Consider the following 26,622-nt stretch of genomic DNA (forward strand, 5'->3'; position numbering starts at 1 on the left):
TATTTCTAATGTAATTTTAATCTTGATGTTGGATAAATGGGTGTAAAAAACAAAATACTTTATATAATTATCATACAAATAAAATCTGCATGAGTTGATAAAATATTGGTAATTTTTAATTCACCAGTGCAATGCTTTGTCTAGAAGCTAAAATGCAATGGAGAAGTTAACCTATGAAAAATTAATATCAATGCCACATTCATTTACATATCATATTCACTTTGTTCCCATCAAAAGATATAAAATAAAAGGAGAATTCTGTTCAGCCTAGTATCCATCATGTTTTTAAATACGCTTTTTCCAATTTAGGGTCATGTAGTTTTTTTCCCCTGGAAAGCTAAACACCATACAATTCAAATGAATATGATACATACCACTATATCTTATTCTACTAAACCTAAACCTTTTCAACTCAATTTTAAGGACTATCTTGGCAGCATTAGTCATAAGGCAGGAGCTAGTGATGGATATAACAGAAGTAAATCACAGGAACCACATATGCACAACATTTTAGTCATATTGGGCCAATTTAGAGTTGCCAAATCAACCATGTCAGCACATCTTGGCATGTAGGTGGAAAATGAATGCAGACACACAAAAAAACATACACCTCAATAGGCAACTTTAAACTCAGGGATCTGGAGCCATGAGGTATCAGTGCTAAATACTGCTCCAAAGATTGTCCTTTAAGGCATTTCATATTTGAAAATAGGAAAAAAAATCCCTATATGTCATCTATTGTAGCTTTTCCAAAGATGCAAGTTAAAAAATTGTAACCATACAAGAAAAACAATAAATAAAATTGTTTAAAAAGGTTCTGGGAAAATAAATACTTATTCTGGAGGTGAACTGGGTTAAGCATCTATTAAGCAAGTGAAATGAGTAAATGATCATAAACTTAACAGCGTGCATTACTGAATTCAGATTGGGTATACTGTTGGACTGAATCTACTCTCGGTTTTCATCAGATGTCAACTGCTTTTCTCAGGGATCCAAAATCTCTAAATATGTAACAAGTATAGCTTTTGACTCTCTTTGAACCTGTACTGGATTTCTGGATTCAGAAAGTGGATAGATTCTAGCATAATTTGTGTAACACCCAAATCCCTTTCTGAATCCACTTAAATTAACAGATGGTTGAAGGATGATAACATAAACCAAGTCACAATGTGCAATTAAAAACTGGAATTGATTCTGCTACATGTTTACATACATCTTCTGGTGTCAAGTACTCCCTATGTGACCCAAATTCAAATTTGACTAATCAAGTTAAATAATGTCTTGGTGGAACTATAGATTTAGCAGTTTACTGCAAGAATCTTTTTGAACAATATTTTAATCTGTTATGGTTTTCGTATTAAAAAATAGTTTATATTACTTTGATAATGTCTCATTTTTTTGTTATTTACAAAAGTCACAATTTGTAGCTAACAATAAAAATGAAAAAATACAATTTTTGTTTTACACCAGTAAACAATACTTTATATTTTGTACACTTGTTTTGATTTACTTGGTGGTTTATGGAATGATGAAAAAACTTCATTACTACCCATAATCTTGACAGAATTTTTCCATTTAAAAACTGTCAAATTTTTAATGTTAGTCTAAATCTGAAATTTCAGACTTTGAGAAATGTTATTTTATTTTTCATTTTACCACAAGGTTGAACAATGAATGGAACTGAAGCACTGTGCACTTTCTAAATTAGCAATGACATATTTCTTGTTGAAATAGTCAAATAAATTGACTGAGGTAAATGATTACACTCTTAACAGAAAGTTTCGCTTTCTTCAATGCTAAAAGTCAGTTTCTTAGCTGTGTAAAGTACAGAACATTTCAGTTTCATGATACAAAAGAACCCACTGAGAAAGCTATTACAAAATGGTGTCTCATGGAAATCTGAATTTCAAATATTAAATGCAAAGATCTTCAAAGGTTTTGTTTATATCTTTTACTCCCTTGGGAAGGATCAGAAAACTAAACAAAAAATATCCCTGTTTCAGGTTACATCAGTAAGCAATTCTGGTAATGTGAATATTTGACTGGTATTTTGTTATGAACCTGAAAGATCTTTAGTCCTTCAAATTTTACAATTTGTGATATTTATTTATTTTCCATTTTTGTATTATTTATTGAAATAGCATTCTTCCATCTTGAGACACTTTTGGTATTTTGTAGTAAGAAAATTTTTTCTTTTATGTTACAGTTAAGTCTGTTTATGGATCAGATTTTAACAGGTGTTCCTAAGAAGAACAAAGTCTTAATATCCGTGAAAGACTTGCTACTTCCCTTCATGTTCATCTTTAATTTCAATTACAGTAGACTCATCAGTTTCTGTGACTGATGTGTCTATGCTGTTTGCTGGCAGTGCTACAATAGTGCCTCCTGCAGTGGCCATGTTTTGCAGCGTTGCTCCCAAGGCTGGTAATGCCAATAATTGAAAAGGGCTCATTACCTTCACAATGGTACTGCCATCTTGGATGGCTGCTGTACTGAGGACAGTCAAATTAGACGCATCTGGCTGAATGTCTGTGCCTGGCGAAGCCAGCACTGTGTAGCCTCCCAGAGTAGAATTGGTGGCAGTGAAGGTTGCAGTATGCTGCGAGGCAGTGCTGGATCCTGAGCCCTGAATGGCAGATACCACTTTACCTAATGGAAGGTTTGCTAGTTGAGTCACTGGCAGCCCTGATGTCAAAGTAATTTGAGCTGGCTGCGTGGAAACATGAGTCGCCACAGATGCAGGTCCTGATGTTGCACGTGTCAATCTTGGTCGTTTGGGAGCAGAAGGAGTAGATACTGGTGCAAGGTTCATCAACACATTATTTAGATGTTGAGATTTGTGCTTCAGTTCTTTGGCTCTTTTACGATGCTCATCACATTGTTGCTCTAATGCTGTAACAGAAAAGTGTTAAAAAACAATTATGATAATTAGTAAAATTTTCTTAACAAAGAAGAAAACTAATTATTTAAAAAAAATATATGATTCTACTCCAGCAACATCTTGCAATAGAATATCTGCACACAGACGACTGTAGTAAACTTTCTCACTGGATGGCATTGTGTCCTATCAGATAAGCTTTCAAACTAGAATCTACAAGATTTATATCTCAATACAAACTACTAAATTGTAACCCTGAAAAAGATGCTTAATTCTTGAGTACCTAAACAAGCCAAATATGTTAAGCGTAATAATATATGTATTCATTGAGACTGTATACACAATGAAAAACCATACTTTAACCATAAAGTGTCTTTTTTAGGTTCACAAGGGATCCATAATACAAAAAAACAGCAGCAAGGTTTTAGTAAAAAACCCTATCACTATAAAACACAGGCACTCACACACCAATGTCATATTGCCTATTTCTCAGAAAGAAAAAACAATACACTATATACCCAGCGAGAAACAGCAACTCTTGCCAAAAGCCAAATCATGCTTCAAACCTGTGAACAGCTTCATGAAAGAATTAATATAAAATAAAATGGTCTTACTAATAACTTACCATTGCTTAAACCACATTTCACCTTAACTTAATGTCTAATAGGCCAATAACAAGATTCTTAAAATTACATTATTATGGAATTATAGGATGAAATCATAAAAAGGACAATTTCTTAAAAAGTACAAATGAAGAAGTGATTACTTTGTTATACTAGAGTACAATTATTCAAAGCACTGTGGGTTGCAAAGAATGCTCATTTTGTTCACTCCAATTCAACTGAATTAATTATTAAATAAACTCCTAGAATGGCAGTTTGCAATCATTATTCTGAAACTACAGATTTTTGTTCTAATCAGTTTCACAATAAGCGACTCATTTTACTATGATTGATCTCATTGTTTAAATTAGTTGGAATTTCATTTCTTTCTAATTCTGCATTTAGCCAAAGGGAGCAGTGTGATGTTTGCACTCACACATTTTTAACTCTTATTTGTCTTTTTCCTATTAATTCTATTTTGTCTGTGGTGTTTACTCCTCTCCTTTAATTGTAATTAACAATGAACAAAGTGGGCAACCAAGGCATACAACAAAGAATGATGAAAGGCTTGACACTTGGGGCAATAAGCATTCAATCTCAATCTCTCTCTCTATTTGCCAGGTTAGACATTTAAATGAACTGGTACGGTTTCAAACTCTCTTCAGAATTTTTGAATAAGGTTTACGTGAGAGTACCTGTGTTATCCAATGCACGTCAAAGCGTTGGAGGTTTTCCTTTCTGCTCATTCATTTTAGAGCCTCCAAATTTTACTACCAAACAAACAAGCCAAAGTCCTTACTTTTTTGACATTTGATTAAATCCTGGATGTCTTTACTAATGCTCACCAATTTCCAAATGTACATACTCAATAGTTGTACAACATTCTGCTCAATTCAAGATTGAAGAAGCCTGCACAGAGTATTACTGGTCCATAGCCTCCTTCTGTTTACAAAATGTGCTACATGTGTCACCTTTCAAAGGCAAGCAGTATTAAGGACATCAGTCATCCTGCATGGTCATTTCCATTGGCTCCTCCATTCTGGTAAACGGCACAGGACCATTAACATTCACACCAGTAGATTCAGATGGAGATTATAGTTAACATATCATAAGATTAATCAACAGCCACTACAATTGAAAATTGCATGATTGTTTCTTGTATATACAATATTGCACACATTTTCTGCACACGATATATATGAAATACCTGTTGTCTTATTTTGAAGGTTGTTGGAACTGTAGTCAGTAGGAGACATGCAAGAAAGAATTTTATTGCTCTGTGTATACATGACAACAAACTTGCACTTGAAGCTCTACAAATAAAAGGTATTTTGACTGTCCACTCACCTGCTATGCTGCGTGTATACTGTTCTCTGTATCGATCCATTTGACTCTTATGGCTTGCTAAAACTTTTTTTACAAGATCCAGCATCCCAAAATTTTGAACAATGTTGTTTAATAAAACAGCATCTATTGAAAGATAGATATTTTAATAACTTTGGTTTATGTTTTCACTTTACATAAATTGTGTTACAATCACAAAAAAAAACACAAAAAATATAAGTATTACTTTGTAAATTTCAGATTTTATTGAAAAACGCAACTTTTAAAAGATGTGTATCTGTTCTTATAATTTGGCAGTTACTACAAATGTGTCTTAACATACATTGCATACTAGAAGCTGCTAAAAAAAATTACCAAACATCTTGTCTTCTTTAAGTCTTGTTCATTGACTTCATATACTTGCTTACTAGACCACCAAAAACTATTAAGATTAGGTAGATTACTTGCCTTTATAATGCCTTGAAATGTAACAAAAAATATGTCATACTGATATGCATACAGTATATATGCATTCTCAATCTTGCTTAATTCAATTCAGGGTAATGAAAACAGAATCTATCATGGCAGGACTGGGCAAAAGATTGGAATAAATTTTAGGCAGTCCATTTCTGCACTGCAGTATCATGCTGAACTAATTAAACTTTTGTTTGTCTAAGGTAAAGGAACCTCACTAAATGACACCTGCTTTCTAACAGCATGCAATTTTAAAATGTTATCCACATATGTATGTATTTGTCTGTCTTCGCCATTTTCATTTTCTGTGGTAAGATGTTCACAACAGTCCTTAGTCAACAAAGAAGAGAGATTAAGAGTAGACCTCTTACTGAACATTATTAAATGGTGCTGCACCTCTGTATGTTTGTCTGTTAATAATGCAACATTAGACAAGAGCAAAAATTGCTTCAGGTTTTCACTTCATTCATTGAATGCTACGTTATCATTCTTGACTGTCTTTTCATAATAAAATAGCTAATGTGGCTGTGATGTTTGATTTTTATCAGTTCAGTGTTATGCAATGACATTAACCACAACTTTCATCAGATTCAATTAATGCTGTGTTAATATCTACAATGAAATTTTGGTATTTTGACAATAAAGGCATAATTCAGCTTCTACTTTTACATATTTTTAAATTAAAATGTGGATTTTTTCTTATTTACCTGAAGAATACTCAAAAATTGATTATTATTTTGAAAGAATTGCTTCTCGCTAGATCTGGTTTGGTATTGACAGCCACGTAAAGATACACAGGTTCTTAAATCAAGAGTCAGAAGACACGAGAATTGTTTTTGGCTACCCTACCAGTCAAATGTTTTAGAACATCTGTTTTTTCATTATTTTAATGGAAATACACACAGTTTAAGGTCTTAATTTTTTCATGAAATCAAGGCATAAAACAAACAATAGCAAATAGAAAATTAAGTCAAGGAATCATTAATTGAACAGTATTTTATTCAAATTTGTTTATTCAAAGTAGCCACCTTTTGTTGATATTACAACCAAACTGTGGTAACCCTTCTGATTCAGAATTCCAGTCACTCTGTAAAAGACACCAATTCTGCATCCAGCACAACAACAAAAAGATCTACAGACCATCACTCTTCCTCCACACCATGTTTGACAGTTTGTGTCACACACTTAGAAGCCATCCCTTTTCCAACTTGACAGCATACAAACACCCTACATGATGAACCGAAGATTTCCAAATTTTAACTCATCAGTCCATAAGACTTTCTTTCAGTCTTCAGCAGTCCACTGTCAATATCTCAAGGCCTTATTTTGTCCTTTAAAGAATGGCTTTTTACAATCACTTGCCCTGTCAAGCTTGCAGCACAAAGTATCCTTTTCATATCAGAAATTGAGACTTGCCTTTTCCGACCTCCATTAAGCTGTGCTGTTAGGAACCTATCACGAAAGCTGGTGACCCTCAGAAACTTGTCTCGTCATTGGGTTGTAACTCTGGGTCTGCCAGATCTCTTCCCATCAGAATTTCTTCCAGTTCCCAATTGCTTTTGGATTGTGTAAAGACACTGTACTAACGGACACTTAGATTTTTCTTTTGTGCAGTTTCTCTGAATGAAAGGCATACACTTATAAGGGTAATAATGCTGCCTCATTCCATTTGTTAATTGACATTTTCTTGCCATTATCACTGGTATTTATAAATTTGTAAAGTGTAATATTGTCCAAGTAGTACTTCAGAGGGTGTAATAACAGTGTGTTCCAACTCTGCTTAATTTACTTTAATTGCAGCAGAATATACATTAGGCTAGAGAGTAGCCTATTAGTTGTTCCCTGTAAAAGGCCCATTTGCAATATTCTGAAATTTCTTTTTTTTTCAGTTTTTGCTAACTTAATCTTTAAATGAAAACCTCTGGTAGTTTATGCTACCTTTTTGCCATTTTAGGTCATTCATTGCTTTTCAACAAATTACATTTGAAGAAAAACTGGAAAAACAGAGGTGTTCTAAAACTTGACTAGCAGTGTATGCCTAATATCTACCTGAGCTACATACTGTGTGATAGCTTTCTTTATCTGTCAACGCAAGTTTTTTGCAGAGGCCAAAATCCACAAAAAATATTGCACAGCAAGTGGATACCAAAAAATGTTAGGTATATCTGGTAGAATATTACATCTTTAAAACTAACCTGTAACATTCAATGGAGGTTGTTGAACTCGATCCTGTAATCCTTTCAAGGTCTCTTTTAGTTCTTTCTGGAATGCATCAATCACTTCATCCAACAATCCTGCATCTTTCAAACCACGCCAAAAAGTAATAGTGTCTTCTAAACAAAAACAAAACGTGAAGCCAGTTTTAAGAGAAACAGTCATGCTGTTTACAGCATTAAAAACAAAATGGCTTATAAAAGAGGATTAAAGATAAAATATACTGTAGTATATACTACAGGTTACTTGGTAACCTGGGTCTTGGCGTTCATTTGGACATTAGTTTGATGAGAATCGCCTATATAAACATCATTGCAGACAGGTACACCTCTTCATGGCAACGATATTCAGCATATTGAAAAACACAATGAAGATTTCAAGATGTTGCCCTGGCCTCCAAACTCCACAGATCTCAATCCCATTGAACATCTCTGGGATATGTTAGAATAACAAGTCCGATCTGCAACAGCTCCACCTCTCAAGTTACAGGAGTTAGATCTGCTGTTAATGCCCTGGCACGGGACACCTCAGGACACCTTCAGAGGTCTTGTACAGTACATGCCTTGGTGAGAAGGAGCGGTTTTGGTGTCACATGGAGAAGCAATGTTATATTAGGCAGGTGGTAATAAGCTTTTGGATCATCAGTGTAATTAAAAATTTACTATCTCATCCTAATACTACAATATGAGCTTGTTAATTTCTAAGATGGTTTGCACAAATGTTATTACCTATAAAGTGTAAACATACAAATAAGGCATGTTTTTGTTTTCTAATATGGATATATACTTCATAAAATGAATATACTGTATAGAGTGATGGGGAGACCATTTCTTGGAGGTTTCAAAGAAAGGTTAGCACTAAGAAGCAAATCACATTATTTCAGAAATTGTTTAATTTACTTTCAGCTAACAATCATAATATACAACAACTACTGTATCTAAACACTGTGTTTACACTGTTTACACTCTGTGTTTATACTATTCACACTATTTTAAGTCACTGAAAACATTTTACTAGGTAAAAGAAACTGCAAGCTTCACTATTGTGAACATATTCTTTTTGTCATTTTCATATAATTTATTTTCACTTTAATAGAATCGGAGTTGGATTTGAAAGCTTTGTATAGATCAGAGTGCCTTTTCAAAAACAGTTATCCTGTTTATACTTTTCAAACCATGGTCCATGGATGAATTAAAAACCTAGATGAATTTAAAATTTTGCAAACAGGGTGTAAAAGGAAAGGTTACATTACTGAATGGCTAGACCTTTTCTTTAAAAAGAACAAAAACATTCTCACTACTTATCTACCTCCAATTGTAGTTATCCACTCCGTGCTATCTTCTGAAGTTTCTACAGTAAATGCAGCTGGTGATCCATTTACTGAAATTTGAAAAAAGGATCATTTTAAAAATACAATAATAGCAAGATGCTTAAAATAAATAGGTCCCCAAGTTTGACAACATGCAAAACAACTGAATATGGTCATTCTGATTCCATGAAGCTAAAGGGAAAATAAATTTCACTTCAAATTTACGAAGAAGGCTGTTAATATCACACCCATTATCATTGACAGGCCACAAATATAAAAAGACCAGGGTGATTCTTAGATAAAGTGTCATTGCCCACAAACATATCTTTTAAGAAAAAAAATGTACATACTGTAAGTGTTCAATAACTACAAAAGCTGCATGGAGTGAACAGTTTCCACTTCTTTATGCTTTTGCAACTTTTATTTATGTTCAAAAGAAGGGTAACCAAATAGGAACACTAATTAAACCAAAAAAAATGTTTTAAGCAAAGAATGTCTGAAACGTCCTTACCATCAGCTGAGGCAGGGGTGATGGGAATGAATTCTGTTGACTGCTGACTGGTAAAAGAAGCTCTGTTGCCAACAAGATCTATTTTAGTGCTGCGACAAGTATTGGAGCAGATTTTGGAATGCTGGTAGAAATCAAGTTCACCTGTATCCATTATTTTCCTAAATATAGAGGAACTGACCATTTAGTAATTCTAAAGATCATTAAGATTTTATAATTCATTCCAGAAATATCTGAATCATCAAAAAAGCAACAGGTTATATCTTTTGTTAGCAAAAAAATATATATATCGCATCATTTCATTTTTAAAATATATTGAGGCCAGAGAACTGCATCTTTTTCTGTAAAAAACATTTGGATCTTTGGTGTAATGAAGCATCTCATCTTATTTCCAGAAACCACGCTTTTTTAAAATCCATCAATAATATATTATTATAGAGCAGAAGTTACATAGTTCCAGCCTGGAGTGTCACACTGGATGCAGGATTTTGTTCCAAACCATTTTTTTAATTAGAAGTCAATTATTGCTGTTGAAGTTATTACTTCTCATGCAATGTTACTTTTCTTTGTTTTGTTAACTAACTTGTTAAAATTTCCAACACTAAATTGCTTTTTTTTGAATATTAAAAGCCACACTCACAGTTTTTAATTTGCTTGTTGTTAGTGACGAGCAAAATGATTGGCATGGAACTAAATTTGCAGTGATAATATAAAAAAAATCCATGAAATAAATGGTGCTCAGCAAAATTGACACCATAAACACATATATTTTCATTTCATCTACAAACTCTATCTAATTGTGCAAAAGTATGGGAGATTTTTTTTCTGGTGTAAAGTGTGTAAGTGGGTTGTTTCAAGACCACGGATTCCCACAGGGCATGCTGGGAGCTGGAGTTTAGAGCAGCCCTGTTGGGTTCCATCGGCACCCCAAAAGGGTTCTGCAGGTACAGCGGAGCCATTTGGGACACCTCTTCCGCCACACCCAGAAGTGATGCTGGAAGAAGGTTGTGGAGTAACTGGGGCACTTCTGGTTCCCAATAAAAGAAGCCAGCTACAACTACTCGAGGAGTCAAAGGTGGACAACACTTTCTGGAAGTGGAGTGGAAGAGAGAAAGAAAGATAAAGGAAGGGCTGTGTGTTGTGCTTAGTGCAATGTATTGTGCTACTGTGGGGAAGCAAGGAAAAATCATTTCCCCACTATAATAAACAAGTACTGTACTTGAACATGCATCTCTTCCTGTCTTGTGTTGGGGTGGGGGCAGCTGGATCTATCCTGGTTTCCACAATATGTTCTTTCTTTCAAGGAAAGAATCATAATTAAAAATCAAATACATTAAAGATGCTGTTGCGAAGGTGCAAAAAAAAAAACAAAAAAACAGAAAAGAAAAAAGGTAGCATAGAGGATGGTATAGGAGACCTATAAAATGTATTGCGTCATAACGATGGAGAAAATGCGACGCTTGTTTTGCCTATGTGAGAAATAGTGAAGAAAAGCACCACAAATACATTTATATGTCAGCATTTAAGTCTGATGATTTGCTTCACTATATCATATTCTGCAAAGCGGCTTCCTGTCACTTGATGATAGTAAACAAAGACTTTGACATCATGTTCCAACTTGAACACACTGTGCCTCCAAATTTTTTGCTGGTACTGCAACTCATGAACGCGTCACATTAATTTCTGAGGACGTGCTCAGAGGACATGTCAAATGAATGTAGGGAACATGTAACAGCCATGATGTTTGTGTGTACGTATTCTGAGCGTGAATTATAAACTGACCCTCAGGCTGTACTGAGCTCAAGTCTGTTATGATTTCTGTAACCCAACAGATGTTGCTGTTTTCAAAGTTTTGGATCTTTTTTCAGCACAATGAGGAAGAAGCTTCAGAAGCTTCAAAGGGCTTCATGTGCCCATAACTAGCAAACTCAGATACCAGGAAGTGACAAGTACTGACCTTTATACTGTGGACCTGTTGGTGCCACAAGTCACAACCTCCAATCATCCCATGTTAGCAAACAGCTTAGCAACAACATACAAAGAAAGTGTGGCATTCTAGAAAAGAGAGATGGCAACACAAAAGACAAACCAAACTCAACATTGCCAAATGGCATTGCAAAAAAAAAAAAAAAAATTTCTGATCTTCAAAATCCATAATGGAAAAGAGTAAAAACAAATAAAAATCTAAACATGAAACCCAATCATGACAAAACTAAATTTGGCTATTTTGCTCAACACTCCTTCTTTATATCTTAACCAGAGATGGAACTGACAAATGAACCAGAAGCTCTCCTTCTAACTTGGTCTCAATTACACCTGTACAGTATGTGTGTTCATAAAGTATTTTTTTTTTAATTTTCAAATATCTCGAAAGAGATGGAATAGAAAATACGCATGGCTGAGAATTACTAATTTGCTACATGCCACAAATCATGTGAATGATATCCTCAGAAAGGAAAAACCTACAATTTAAAACTTGTGTAGCAAAACAAAAGCCTACAATTAAAAAAAAATTTTTTTTTTTTTTTAATCAGCAGGAACTGGCTAATAATTATAACACAGGATTGAAACAAAAACGTGCAATCACTGTGGCCCTCTAGAACTGAATTTAAGGGACTCTGGCCTAGGATAACAAATTATTGCTTGATTAAAAAAGTATTAATTCTGGAAACCGATGTGATGCTTTATTGCTATTTCTCTAATGATTCATTTACAATTGTACAAATGTAGCTGTTAATTAAATATCAAGAGTTATGTACTATCTTTCAATGGTTGTAACTAAATAAAACTTCTTATAATTTGATTAGTGCTATAAAGGCTGTACTTCAACAACACTCTATACTTTATATTACCAACTAAAGAAATAGGCAATTTAACCTTAATATATTTCAATGAGAAATAATTAAAAAAAAAAATCTAATTATGCTCACTAAGTTAAAAAAATAACATTCATAAGCAAATTCCATAGCATGACCATTATACAAAATACAATTTATTAATAAGCATACCATATTTGTTTCAAATATTTTATTATTATGTCATATCCAGTGTATATACCTTAACATGATACCATTCAGGCGAATTGCTCTCTTCCAATCTTTCAAAGTAGACTTTCCTGCTAAATGAACAAATTCTTTCGGACTGATAATATGTTCATTATACTGAAAGAAACAAACAGCAGTGTAACACAATTCAGAAGGAAGGACAATTATATTACAAACAATATGAAATATTAGAACGCAACAGATTATTAACAGATTAATTATCTCTTGATACATCATAGACACTCTCCAGCGAATAATGCTCAGACTGAACGATCAAATACATTGTTGTTAAAAGCCTTTAATAATTTAAAGCTTAAAGTTTCACATTCAAGTTGTTTTTTTAACTCTGCTGTTTTGCATATTGAGGGAATGCATTACATTTATAGGATTTCTAAACTGACACTTGTAAGCTAGATCTGTTTGAATGGGATTGTCAGAGTGTGGGTGAATAGACCCTACAATGGACTGTCAATTGTTGACTCCCACCTTGTGCTCAGTGCAGGTTTGAAAATGTCATCATATATACATATGACATAACATTTAAAAACATATCTGTCAACCTCATGACTTTGCAAAACATTCAGTTATAAATTTTATGAAATCCCATTTTTATTTTACTAGCACATGATGCAGAAACATTTCTAAGCAGCTTTAGGTTGGCAATTAAGTCAAAATGCATGCCCTTCACAAGTAATAAAAACATACCTAATGTAGAGGTCCAGGTTCAAAATAAATAAGGATGAGAACCAAACAAGGGATATCTGTAACCTTTAAGAATGAAACCTCAGATATTACCTGTAGTGTGTCTCTTATTAAACAGTAAGGTTAAAAAAAAATCATATAAAATAAAAACAAGAAAAGTAATTGTCAGCATTGACTTAAATGTGCACAAAGATTACAAATGATATACAAACCTGGACACATTTGATGTTAATCCCTGGACAAACAAACTTCCTCCATATTAAATTGGCTTTGCTGTCTCCACATGTTATAGGATAAATAATTTCAGGTTCAAGGTTTTCAACTTCTTCCGATAACTTTACTGCTGCCAATACAGGAAACAAAAATAGTGGTAATTCTTTGTACATAAAAGGCATCTTTGCTTGACCTAAGAGTTTCAGTAACAAACATCTTCTATACAGCTTAATTTCATAGGTTTGCCTTAATGTACAATTATACTTCATCAATTATTTAAATATGTGAATTATATTACATATATAAAGTATACTGTACTGCTTGCTTAGAAAGGTTTATAGGTTTTATTCATGAGAGTTAACTTATCACAAAAAGAAGAATCATATGGACAATTAACCGCATTTTATAGATATAATAATGGAAATCTAATTTACATAAAAATTAAAATTTACATCATTAAACCCATTTACCCATTTCTGCATACCTATTAGCGCTTCTTTCTCTATTAGAGAAGTAGTTGTGAAAGTAGCAGTTTCAGTCACAGTCTCAGCACAATCCTCACCCATACTTTCACTGTATTAAATAAATCAAAATATGAGTTATTATGAAAGAAAAAGCATAATTTGTATCTGGTGCTAAGGTAAATTTTAGCTAGCAGAGCAGTTTCAGAATGCATCACACACAGTTAAATTACAAACTCACTTGCATATGTCATAGGGGTATTTTATTTCTCAAAGCTACAGTTATAGTTACAGTAAAAGTTTTTTTTTTTCCCGCCATATAACAACTACAAAATGAAGTGTCGCTTCAGCAAAAAAAGAAACATTCCTTTTTTCAGGACTGTGTATTTCAACAATGTTTTAAAAATCCAAATAACTTTACAGATCTTCATTGTAAAGGGTTTAAACAATGTTTTCCATGCATGTTCAATTAACCATAATCAATTAATTAACATGCACCTGTGGAATGGTCGTTAAGACCTTAACAGCTAACAGAAAGTAGGCATTTAAGGTCACAGTTCTAAAAACGCAGGACACTAAAGAGACTTGTCTACCGACTGTGAAAAACACCCAAAGAAAGATGCCCAGGGTCCCTGCTCATCTGCGTGAACGTGCATTAGGCATGCTGCAGGGAGGCATGAGGACTGCTGATGTGACTAGGGCAATAAATTGCCATGTCCGCACTGTGAGACGCCTAAGACAGCACTACAGGGAGACAGGAAGGACAGCTGATCATCCTTGCAGTGGAAGAGCCCAGATCTCAATCCCATTGAGCACGTCTGGGACCTGTTGTATCGCAGGGTGAGGGCTAGGGCCATTCCCCCCAGAAATGTCCAGGAACTTGCAGTTGCCTTGGTGGAAGAGTGGGGTAACATCTCACAGCAAGAACTGACAAATCTGGTCCAGTCCATGAGGAGGAGATGCACTGCAGTACTTCAAGCAGCTGGTGGCCACACCAGATAGTGACTGGTACTTTTGATTTTGAGCCTCCCTTCATTCAGGGACACATTGTGAAACATTATTAGTTTATGTCTTATGGTGTTGACTCTTTTACTGTTCATACAAATATTTACACATTAAGTTTACTGAAAGTAAAAACAGTTGAAAGTCAGAGGACGTTTCTTTTTTTGCTGAGTATATATATATATATATATATTGTCGAGGATGCCAGGGGCCACGACCAAGCCGGGACGCCTTGAAGGACCGGAAGTGGGCGTGTGTCCATCTGGGATCACGTGGGGGCCGCCATCCTGGCTGCTTAGGGGGCCACGGGTTGAGGGCATGGAAGCCCCACCCTGCAGGGGCCTGTGGTCACCGCCAGGAGGCGCCCCAGTGCCTTGGGGACCTATTACCTCGGCACTTCCGCCACACCAGGAAGTGCTGGGGGGGAAGATTAAGGAGGACACCCAGCGAGCTGCCGGGAGAACAGCCGGCACTTCCGCCACGCTGGGGCGTGGCCAACGGGGAAGTGCCGGAAACCACCTGGAGCTCATCCGGGAGCATATAAAAGGGGCCGTCTCCCTTCATTCGAGGCTAGAGTTGGGTGGAAGAAGGACAAGGCATGTGAGGAGTGTGGAGGCGGCCTGAAGAGAGGCATTTGTGTGGCCAGGACTGTGTGTTGGGGTTTGGACTGGGTCTGAGCGACCATAACTATTGTAAATAATTGTACATAATAAATGTGTGGTGGTGAGTAACAACATGTCCGCCTCAGCTCCACAATATTATATATATATATAAACTCTATAGTGGAATGAACATTAAAGTGGCAAAAGATAATTAATTTTGGTTATATCTGACCACTCTTTAGAAACAAGATTATTCACATCATTTTAACAAGTTTGTAGCACACAGCGTAAAAGGGCTTAATCCAGTAGTGGTATAAATATCTAAACCTCATTGATTAATAATTAATTTCAGATTATATTCCAAAGAACCATAATTAAATTGAAAATATGGTGAGAGTGATCCCTGAATCAAATTAGCCATTAAAGATATAGCTGGTCAGGTCACATTTTTAGGAGGAGGAATCAAAACATGCAGAGGTTCAAAAAGTTGCCTATTGCACAGAACAGGCAAGCATTCTTTTCTGTTTATTTAATTTTTAAGTTTAACTACAATTATGAATCGGATTGTAATATGAGTTACAATTATATTTCCTTGATTTACCTGTGTGCTGTGAGATCATCTCCATTATGTCTCCCATTCATATTTGCACATCTCTCACTCTCACAATTGGTTACATCTTCAATTACTTCAGCTGCAGTCATGAAGAAGTCACTAGTGAAATTATTAGATTGAAATATTTTAGTCATGCTGTAAGAACATAGGGTATTACAAGTGTAAATTTCCTACCAGTAACTTAGTTTTTTAAAAATATGTTTTATATATCTCATTTACAAATTGTTTACAAAAAAGCTGAACAAGTAACAAGGAACTAAATAAAGTACATACAAATGTATTAACGGTTATTATAAACAAAAACAAACAGACTTAATCAAAAGTATGTATAATAAATAAAGGAAAACCAATATGTTATTATTGAATATGGTCTAAGATTCAAACTGTAAGTTTAAAGACTGTGCCCAAAAAAGAAGTCTGATTGCATTCTAGTACCATGTCTTACAAACTGAACTGTCAGCATAAACTTTTCGTGGCATTACATGTGTATTTTTTGAGCATGCCTGTGTCGATCAAACACAGGAAGCTCTGCAGTCTACTTGTGACTTTACGCTGTTGGAAGTAAGTAAATAAATTAAGGTACAGTAAATAACATTTGATCTAGCTTTTATGCAAGTAACATATAAATGTTAATGTTTTGGGCACATGCACCGTCCAGAACTAAACACTAAAATGGAGAGTCACTCGCGTAATGAAGAGTCTATAGCTGCAGGTGGAAGCTGCCATTAGCAATGCCTTAGATGGAACTGAAGATAGTATTAAATATGAAGACAGCGAAGAAAGTGATATTAGTAATTATGAGCAACTGAACTTCATAAATTCTAACACTAGTAATGAGGAGTTCTTGGGGTTTCCAGAAAACTAGAAGTGATGGTGGTTCTTCATACTGCTGTTGATTTTACATGGTTGAAATATTATTCTGCTATATTTTAATATATTAGTACACCATTTGGTTCAGAATTTTTTTTCTTGTTTTCCTCCTCTAAACCTAGGTGCGTCTTATGAAGTGAAAAATATGGTAATTATATTTTATTAAACATTCCAAAATAAAAAAAAAAATTAAATGAGCCAGTAAAGGAACAATACTTCAAGACAGGCCCACCAAATCACAATTATAGAACACAGGAGGGAATAAAAACAAGACTGAGCGCCATTATGAACAATGCTGCACTCCTTCTCTCTGACACACTAACACTGAGTAGTTTCATCCACTGGCTTATTCAACAAGTGTGTCAAGAAATTCTACTGAGGTTCCTTTATACAAACAGCAAAATGCCTGCATACCACCACAATGTAATTGTGGCAGCCAAGTCAGATGTTTTCTTTCTATTTAATTTTCTTCTTTGTTCAGACCAAAGTGTGTATGTATTTATTTACTTACTTAATTTATTTAAAGAGCTTCTGTAAAAAGCCAAAATTTGCACTGGGAACAAATAAAAGTACTGTTTATCTAAATAACTTCAGTTTTACTTATAATAAAAAAAATGCAGAACTTCCTTCACATGTGCTGTTGTAATCAAAGAACAAGAGCTGAATGTACAAATGGTAAGAAGTTGCCTTTTTTTACAACCACATGTACTTTGTCTTTGTGGTTATCAAAAGTATCCTGTGACCCACTCTGCTGCAAACAGCCGGTATAGATAATAATAAAGGAATAACAAACAGAGCCAATGTAAACATGGTTATTTTTCAAAAAGAGCCAATGTAAACATGTGTATTTTATATTTGCTTTACATATTGTTTAATTAATATTTAAATATATCTATCCATTCTTTATATGCCTATTTATTTGTGACAATCTGCCAGTTCATCTTTCTGACAAGGTAATTGGGTCCTGCTTTAAGATAAGAACAGTGGCTTGAATAAAATTAGTTTTAAAAAAGGTAAAATACGGAAAGATAGAGGATTCATTCCACCCCTCAAACATAGCAGCATACACTGAACCAATATATCCTACAGGTAACATTTCTGTAATGCAAGGAATGCCAGCACTTAAAAATATTTTGTCTTAGTTAAGCACAAATTGTTTTCCCTTTTTATCATCATACCATATGACCTTATGTAACCTCGTTTTTTTTCCCTTTTTGTTTATGCCAGGTATTTAATTTTCATGAGAATATTCTACTTGTTAATCACTTACCTTTGCTGGGATAAACCAGTTGTTAATAGTACCGTCTTCACTTCCTCTACAGCTGCTCCATTTACTGCACCATCAGGTGTTGTTACCACAACTACCTCTTGTACATGCATACTGTCCTCAGTGGCTGCCATGGCACCACTGGCTTGAATGTATGGTAGACACTGAGGTAAAAATATAAAAAGAGGTTAAGTTTATGGTTAACGTAATGTGGCTTATACATTTAAAAATGTCCAAAAGCATGACAAGACCAAAGGACAGCTGCAAAAAATTAGAGTCCTAAAGGGTCTAATTAGACAATTCTGTTATAAAAACCTTGCTTGATAAAAGTCAGAATAACTTAAAACTCAAAACTGTTCTAATAATGAGTATCAAGAAGTAAATTGATTATACTCTTGAGACTCTTCATAGACACAAATACAGTTATACTGGGTAAACTTAATGGATTACTTGATAGGTAGTTCAAAGGTTTGTTAGACTTCAGTAAAATTGTAAAAGTTAGATTACGCTTAAATTAGATTAATGTATCAGTGTGGTTGTACCTTGAATACTTAATGTATAATAAGGGCCTACACATGCATTATGCCTTAGAGTAACTGTATTCCAGTTCAAAAATATTAAGAGTGATAATTCTGTTAGCAATTAATTACAAAACTCTGAAAACAAGGCTTTCCCTAATGCTTTCCTGATGAAACTAGATGTCCTCACTAAGAGGAGGACATTGTCCAAATGAAGGAGACTTGTGTTTAAATTCTATTTGACTTAAACAGCAACTACACCTCCTTTTCTGTTCGGTCTATACTTCCTAAAAAATAAGTATCCCTCTATGTTATACTCATCTTCATCTTTTTTATTTAGCCAGGTTTCTGTTATTGCCAGAATATCATGATTATGCTCTGCTACATACAACTCCAAATTGTTTTAATTCTGATACTTCTGGCATTAAGGCAAGCTGTTTTTAATGTGTTACTTACTTTATTTTAGCATTTAAACTTTGGGTTAAAATTTTTAATACTATGCATATTTATTTTTGCATTATTGTTTGTTCCTTCAAGTATAGTTCAAAACCTGGCCTGTACTAAACTCCCTGACCATCATACCCTAGTCTAAACAATCTGCAATTACCTATTCATGTCTCTCAAACACATTGGTGCCCCTCCAGTTTAGATGAAACTATCACTGTGGAACAGGTCCCATCTGTTCCAAAAGGACTCCCAATGCCCCATAATCCTAAATCTTTCTACTCCACACCAATATCTGAGCCACACGTTAAGCTTTATAATCTTCTCAGTCTTACTTTGACTGGCATGTGGCACCGTCAGAACTTCGGAGAAAACTGCCTTGTCAGTTTTGTTCCTTAGACTTGCACCCAAGTTTACATTTGGATTGCAAAACTGCCAGACCACTCTTATGTATGTCATTTGTTCAGACATAGACAAGGACAGCTGGATTCACCCCTGCTCTGGCCATGAGCCTATCAACCCCTCAAGGGAGGTCTCCTACCTATGCACCTGAAAGGCAATACACTATACAAGACTTTTTGTTTCTGGAGCAAACCTGTGATTCAATCTCCCTAATGATTGAGTCCCCAACTATCATCACACCTCTCTTTCAGGAAACTAGCTTTGAAGTGGCCATTTACTATATTTATACAGGTGTGTGTTTTTTTTTTTCTTCAGTGTATCTGGCTAGACATTCATAATTCTGGAGGTGTAATTACAAAATATTGATTACCATTTTAAATTATGTTGTACTTTTTTCTTACCAAAATGTATACTGTACAACACACAGAAATAAATAATATATGCAGTAAAATTCTTTAAAAAGGCTGCAGATATATCAAATGTTCATAAGTTGCTTATCAAGAAGGCACATGACTAACATGCTTAAATTAACAGCATTACAAGTAAAAGATACATTTTGATGTTAAACTAAACACCTACCTGCTTTTGTTTACTAAACACCAATTTCAAATTCTTCATCTTTTCTTTTTCCAATTAAAAATGTAAGCTGCAGAATTTAAAACAATCTTGCTGTCCACACTGAAATTGTGTCTGTTTTAACTTAAAGAAGCAAAATAAAAAAAGTCTGAATTTACTTCTCCAATTCTATTTATTTCTCCACTTTCGTTGAAGTAAAGGACAATCTCTCTAATAAAACAAGCCTTGATTGCACTTTGCTTACACTGGCTCAGCTACCATAATGCTTTGTGTAAAGGTACACTGCAACTAAATTAACAAAAGGTTCAGAAAAGAAGAGACTGAAAAGATTGGATTTTTTGTGACTGGACAATTTACCAATCAAGTCTTTTTAGTGAAAATCAACCAAACTACAATAGCGGCCGATCAGTTGGAGCATCCCTAATACAGACCCCTTTCATTGCATCGGTGATGGGATAGTTTGAGCTAAAACTACTACACCTTGTATCTAAAAGTCAGCTTAAATCTGTCTGGCAACTGATCAAGGTTATTTCAACACACTATTCAAACAATACTTCTCTGCAATCTTTGATCAAATCACATTCAGAAAGACTGGCTACAGGGCCATGGGCCACAAATCACGTATGGTGGAGAACACACAGAAACATTAAGATATCTGGAGACAAACTTGCTGCCTTAAGATTGTCCATGCCTTATTACATTTTTCTGACCCAGCACCTCAGAAAACTGTCAGCTCTTCTTTCATTTCTCTATTCTCATTGTGGAACAAATTCAAACAAAACAGAATGCTTTTTGTATTGTAAGCACCTATAACTGATCACAGGTAAGTTAATCGCCTACTTGAAATCCACGTATGTTTCATAATTTCAGCAATTTTGTCCAGTCCATTTTGGAATTGCTGTGTGGAATAATAAGAATAAGATTTAGTCATTTTTTCAGCTTTGCTGTGTTGTTCCACTGCAAACAAAATGAATCCATAAAAGAATGAATAACAAAGTATTTTTTACTTTCAAAACTTTTCTGGGAAAATGTATTTATTACCTGAAATAAGTGCAAAAGGTACCAAAATATCTGGCCACAATATGTGGAAAATTTATTTTGTTAATTAAGCATTTTCAGATTCAGTGCACAGCCAATTGGGTTACAGGAAATCTGGGATAAGCTAGACATGGGTCAGGATATAAAATTAGACTCTTTCTGTACTTGGAACATATATTTCAGTAGCTATTCTGTAAATGCTGAAAAAAAGCCTTAATTTTTGGTGATTACATAGTTCATAATGTCAGATTACATAGTGATGAAACACCAGGTGAGTGTTTACCTGAAGACAGGGTATTTCACACAGAGTTACTACTCCCTTTGGGTGTTATTTGAGACCCTAAATGTATTTTTGTGATTAGTCTCTTTTGTTTCTTCTTCTACTTTTTTTTTGATTCGTTTATTTAGGGATATGATTTTGTAGTTGTTTAACTTTGTTGTGGCAGTTGCTATAAAATTATTATTGGTGACACTTGGAGTCACACTACTCAAATTAAAAGGTACAAAGGTCAGAGATTTGTAATTTGTGTCCTGATTTATACAAACAATCTACTTGAAAGGCTATTTAAAGATATGTTTAGCTACTGGTTTAAAAGCTACAGAATATATAATTTAATAGTGTATATTGGATAAGAAGTATCTGTAAATGTTTACCTTCAGGTCTCTCCAAACATTTTTATGGGGTTTACAACTGGGATTTGGCTCAACAATTGTTAGGCACTTGTCTCAAAGCCACTCCAGCATGGTCTTGGCTGTATTCTTCAGGTTACTGTTGTGCTTAAAGGTGAACCATTGTCCCAGTCAGAGGTAAGCTGAACTCTGGAATGGGTTTTCGTGAAGGACCACTCTGTACTTGGCTTAATTCATCCTTGCATTTGTTCTGACAAGTCTTCCTGTCCCTAACACTAAGAAGCACTCCTAAAGCATGATGCTGCTACAACCATCCTTTGCTGTAGGGTTGGTATCAGGCAGGTGATGAGCAGTGCTTGATCTTTTGCCAGACAGAGTACCTGGAGTTATGCCCAAAGATGCTCATTAGGCCAGAGAATGTTATTCCTCATGCTCTCAGAGTCGTAAAAGTTATCCTTATTTTACACAGAAGTCAAAATATATTGTCCACACCTTAAAACACACATCACTCAGTTGCTGTAGATGAGAAAATATTTGAAAATCAAGCAATGCCATGACTGTTTCAGAATTTATTTATTTCAAAATGCAGTCACTGACCAAAGCAAAACTCCATAAATAATATATATGTCTAGAGTTAAACATATTATAACATATAGTTAAAATCTTCTTGAGGGACACCTCAAATTGGAGAAATAGAAAAAGTCTAGTCTCCAAAAAGTATGAATGGAAATGGTAGATTTGTGCCGACTAAATGTAGTTTTTTTAACATTATTGTGAACATGGCTTACATTGTGAACATTATTGTTTCCACATTACCAAAGATGTGCAGATTAGGTTCAGTAATGATGAATGGGATGTGAATGGGAGAGAAGATATGTATTAGAGAACGATCCTTGATTTAGATTGGCAGACTTAACAGAATGGTTTTCTTGCACCATGCTATGCTTTGCTATGTCTTCCTCTGATCCTGAATTGGGTCAAATGGGTTTGAGAATGTTATTTGCAGATTTAGGGAGAAGGAATATTAAGCACATTTTCAAACATAACTATTGAAATTTTGACTCAAATGCATCCTTGTCATGTTCTACAATTCTGGGATGGCCTGTTCAATTTTCTACACTATTCTGTGTTGGGCTGGTAACATCCCTTCAAGAGAGGTCCAACAAAGCAACAAGCTGATTAATGCTCAGTTATGGGACAAACACAGTCTCAGCCCCCTGGAATAGTAGCAAAGGAGAGACTGAAAAGAAAACTGATGGTTGTTACAAACAATGCTGTGCATCCTCTCTCTGACACAGTGACATTGAATTATCCAGCAGAAGTATGTCAAGAAACACTGTGGGACTTCTTCATACTAATGGCAATATGTCTTTATAATGCCTGACTGTGACTGTTCTTTTTATCTTTAGCCAAGTTAGAGGTTTTCTTTCTTTTGAGTCTCAGTGTTTAACTGAGAAGGATAATATTTAGGTACACTTTATTATCCCAGACGGAAATTTGTTTGCAGCAGAAAAGAACAAAAGGCATTGTTACACAGATTCAATAAAATAAATAAAGACACAACAACCAGTGTTATCATATATACACACACTCAAAATTAGTACAAAGAATAGTTAATTCAAGTAACAGGATTCAAAATGCTTATATTTCTAGGAATAAAACAGTTCTTAAATCTGTTGCTCTTTACCCACAGAAACCTACTTCTCAGCCTGCTGGCAACAACTGAAATACAGGAAAAAAAGAGGATGACTACTGTCTGGCTGCCTTATCTTGAACCTTTTTGTAATACAATTCAGTGGACAGAGGTCTGCTGTGAACCAATAATCCATCCATCCATTATCCAACCCACTATATCCTAACTACAGGGTCAAGGGGGTCTGCATGAGCCAATCCCAGCCAACACAGGGTGCAAGGCAGGAAACAAACCCCGGGCAGGGCGCCAACCCACCACAGGGCACACACACACACACACCAAGCACACACTAAGGACAATATAGGATCACCAATGCACCTAACCTGCATGTCTTTGGACTGTGGGAGGAAACCCACAAGGTCTCCTAACTGCGAGGCAGCAGCGCTACCACTGCACCACCGTGTCACCCTTGAACCAATAATTTTACTGCTAATTTTTACAATGTTGTTAAGATGGTTTACATTCTTAAAGCTGAGGTTCCCAAACCAACACATAAAACATATGTAACGATATACTGTATTCAATAAAGGACTTATAAAATAGTGTCATTATGGTTTTGTCCACTTTAAAAAAACTGAGTGTTCTAAGAAAAGCTGTGTTCCCTCCAACAACTTTGTTCTGTGTTAATCTCAAAGTTTAGCCTTTTATCAATGATTGCCCCCACGTTTGTACTTCTCTACCATCTCCACTGTCCCTCCTATAATTAAAGTTAATCTCAGGAGCACCCGAGATCTACAACAATATGTTTTATGTAACGATCACACCATTGTACAAACTCATTGACAATAGGTCTATGGCTGCCCTCCTTATTTTGTAAAAGACTCACAATGTCAGAGTCATTTGTAAATTCAGGATAAAGTATTTATTGAGGTTCTTTATAAAAAAAAACAAAAAAAAAAAAAAAACATTTATATCTAAGCAACAAATATATTGCTGTCTACCTAAAGTAGTGGTTCTCTGCCTTTTTGGGCTTGGGACACAGTTCTGACTATTTTTGTTTGGTGATGACCCTTTATTAGGAGTAATTTCAAAAATTAGCAAATGTTTTCCCCAAATGGCACCCATTAACAAATAACAGTATAGAAATATTTGTCATTTAAATGCAGTGTACATAATCGATGAAATGTGCACATACTCATCAATGAATAACTCAACACATTGGTGTTTTAATACTGAATCAAATTTAGTGCCCATTTCTCTTGTACTAGGTAACCTGGACTCATCTGATTTTCACAAGTTTCTACAAATCAAGGGTAAGCAAAGAGAGTGCAGAGAGAAACAGGTTTTAGTTTCCTGCCGGCCGACTAGACTAGATTTTCAGGGAACAAAGAGAGGTGTTCTGCTATAACGTGCAGTATTTTCATATCTGCAATTCAATGTGCAAGGAGACAATGCCCCGAGTGCCTGCTGACTAGTTATACAAACACCATTTATTTTTAAAATGAAGCATTAACATTTTCATTTAAAAATGTCAAATGATTAATTTCAGTAAGTAGCAAGGCTTTGGTAGTACCGCCGTGTAGATAATGCACAATACCCAAAGTGGCTGTACTTAACATTCACACCTGTTTCTACACTGATGGAAATTTATTTGCCCTCAAGGAGAAAATGTAGCTTTTTACATCTCATCAACTGACTAATAATTAAAACACACACACACATTCATATAATAGAATAACTAAAAAGAAAGAAAACTTCCAAGGTATTTTGCCAGTGTACTGCACTTGGTATGATGGAGAATTCCAGCAGTATTTCTTCACACATATACTGGTATGCCAAATAATTAATTGGCTGAAAGTCCTCAGTGTCTGAGAAATGATGTACACCATTGTTTATAATAGCACTCAGATTTGTTGTCATTCTTTCCAGCACTACTAACTCTAGGGGGTGAAGAGTGCCCATCACGCACTGCCAGTATTTGGATGCAATTTAAAAAAAATAAACTCCACAGAAATAGGTTGAAATATGACCAAAAATTCAAAATCCATAATTATTTACCTTTATATATATTAGCTACAAATGTCCAAATGCAAAAAAGAAAAAAAGGCTAATTAAACAAGTTGATCATTTAGAACACAGAATAATGTATTTGCAAAAGAGTAAAATTATCTTTATTTGTGAAACTGGTTGGAATGAAAAGTCATAGCCATAATGGTACCACATAATTTGGATATATAACTGGAATATTTTTTGACTGGTCAGAGTACAAATAAGAGTTATATTCAAATATTTTTTGAATCAAGTGTCAAAAGGGAATAATCTCCATTACTCTTCACTTCTTCATTCCAACACACTGCAAGATATCTCTAATTCAAAATTTGCTTTGTCAAAATGAAGAAATGGCTCGATTTTAAACTCTGAGACTAGTAAAAATACGATCTCCTACTGCTCTAACCACACAAATCAATGCATAACAGTCCCTACGTTCTGATCATTTAATCAGTAATTAGTCAGACGTATGAAACGTTAAACCATTCTGCCATAAGTAAAGGCCACCTGATCCTACGCGCCCAATCAGTCCGACGTCTCATTAGTGGAGCGCACGAAATTAAACACAACAAGGGCTCAGAATCTGGCGACCTACGGAACCGGAAACTGAACAGACCATACACTTCCTCGGTGTGCAAATTCTTCTGATTCTCCGGTCTCTCTTCGAATAAAATTCACATTTTTAACCATTGCGTGTGTAGCACCTCCCTACCCTGTACGACAAAAGACAGTCACCGCCACAAATCCCCCACCCTCTCCCTTCCAACCGACAATTTCAAGAGAAATTAAATCCTCGGTATTCAACAAAACGGGCCACAGAAATGGCCTTTGTAATTTTATTGCCCGACAGCATAGAAAGGGCGGACCTCCCCGGCGCCAGCGCGCAGCCTCAAGGCGTTGCTAGGGTAAATCCGCACGGGAGCGCGCCGCCGCCACTGACGCCAGGCCGCACCGAGGGGTGGCTGCGTTCAGCCGTATCGTCCGTCCGTACGGCGCTTTTAGGGTGTGCGTCCTTACGCTCCGCCAGCGAAACCACCCCACCCCCTGCCCCAAGCTTCCTGCAGACACATGGCAAGTCGGCGCGATTCTTTTTGCGTCTTACCTTTGCGTTAAGAGCCGGAGACGCAATCTATTTTCTGCTTATGATTCTAGAAACAATTATAAGCTTGTGGGGGTGAAAAAGATGTTGTGGCGTGCGCGCCTACATGCAGGAATGGTGACGCATAGCGAAATAAAAGGGAGTCGGAGGG

The 26,622-nt window shown here is 35.4% G+C and overlaps 1 protein-coding gene across 4 annotated transcripts; it reads right to left on the reverse strand.

Annotated features, from left to right (window-relative positions):
• On the reverse strand, window positions 1–26,622 carry gmeb2 (glucocorticoid modulatory element binding protein 2). Of its 4 annotated transcripts, XM_039734809.1 has the most exons (13): window positions 26,475–26,622; window positions 21,715–22,206; window positions 20,026–20,145; window positions 18,086–18,246; window positions 15,934–16,044; window positions 13,752–13,840; window positions 13,267–13,397; window positions 12,366–12,469; window positions 9,312–9,469; window positions 8,800–8,871; window positions 7,473–7,610; window positions 4,828–4,950; window positions 1–2,892 (listed from the first exon to the last, which is right to left on the reverse strand). In XM_039734809.1, the coding sequence occupies exons 3-13, from the start codon at window positions 20,062–20,064 to the stop codon at window positions 2,282–2,284; spliced, it is 1,737 nt and encodes a 578-aa protein (XP_039590743.1). In that variant the 5' UTR covers window positions 20,065–20,145; window positions 21,715–22,206; window positions 26,475–26,622; the 3' UTR covers window positions 1–2,281. The 4 variants fall into 4 exon arrangements, with proteins under 4 accessions (XP_039590743.1, XP_039590744.1, XP_039590742.1 ...); XM_039734810.1 differs by lacking the exon at window positions 21,715–22,206 and having other exon boundaries at window positions 13,267–13,394; XM_039734808.1 differs by lacking the exon at window positions 21,715–22,206.

This window comes from Polypterus senegalus, chromosome 14 (genome assembly GCF_016835505.1).
Source record: "Polypterus senegalus isolate Bchr_013 chromosome 14, ASM1683550v1, whole genome shotgun sequence".
NCBI lineage: Eukaryota > Metazoa > Chordata > Cladistia > Polypteriformes > Polypteridae > Polypterus > Polypterus senegalus.

Excerpts from the sequence above, each read along its gene's own strand:
- gmeb2 (XM_039734808.1), bottom strand. The coding sequence starts at position 20,064 with ATGAAGAATTTGAAATTGGTGTTTAGTAAACAAAAGCAG. Across the intron at positions 13,398-13,751 it reads AGAGAAAGAAGCGCTAATAG|CAGTAAAGTTATCGGAAGAA; the intron begins GTATGCAGAAAT and ends CTGTATTGGCAG. Across the intron at positions 4,951-7,472 it reads ACCTCCATTGAATGTTACAG|ATGCTGTTTTATTAAACAAC; the intron begins GTTAGTTTTAAA and ends ATCTTTCAATAG.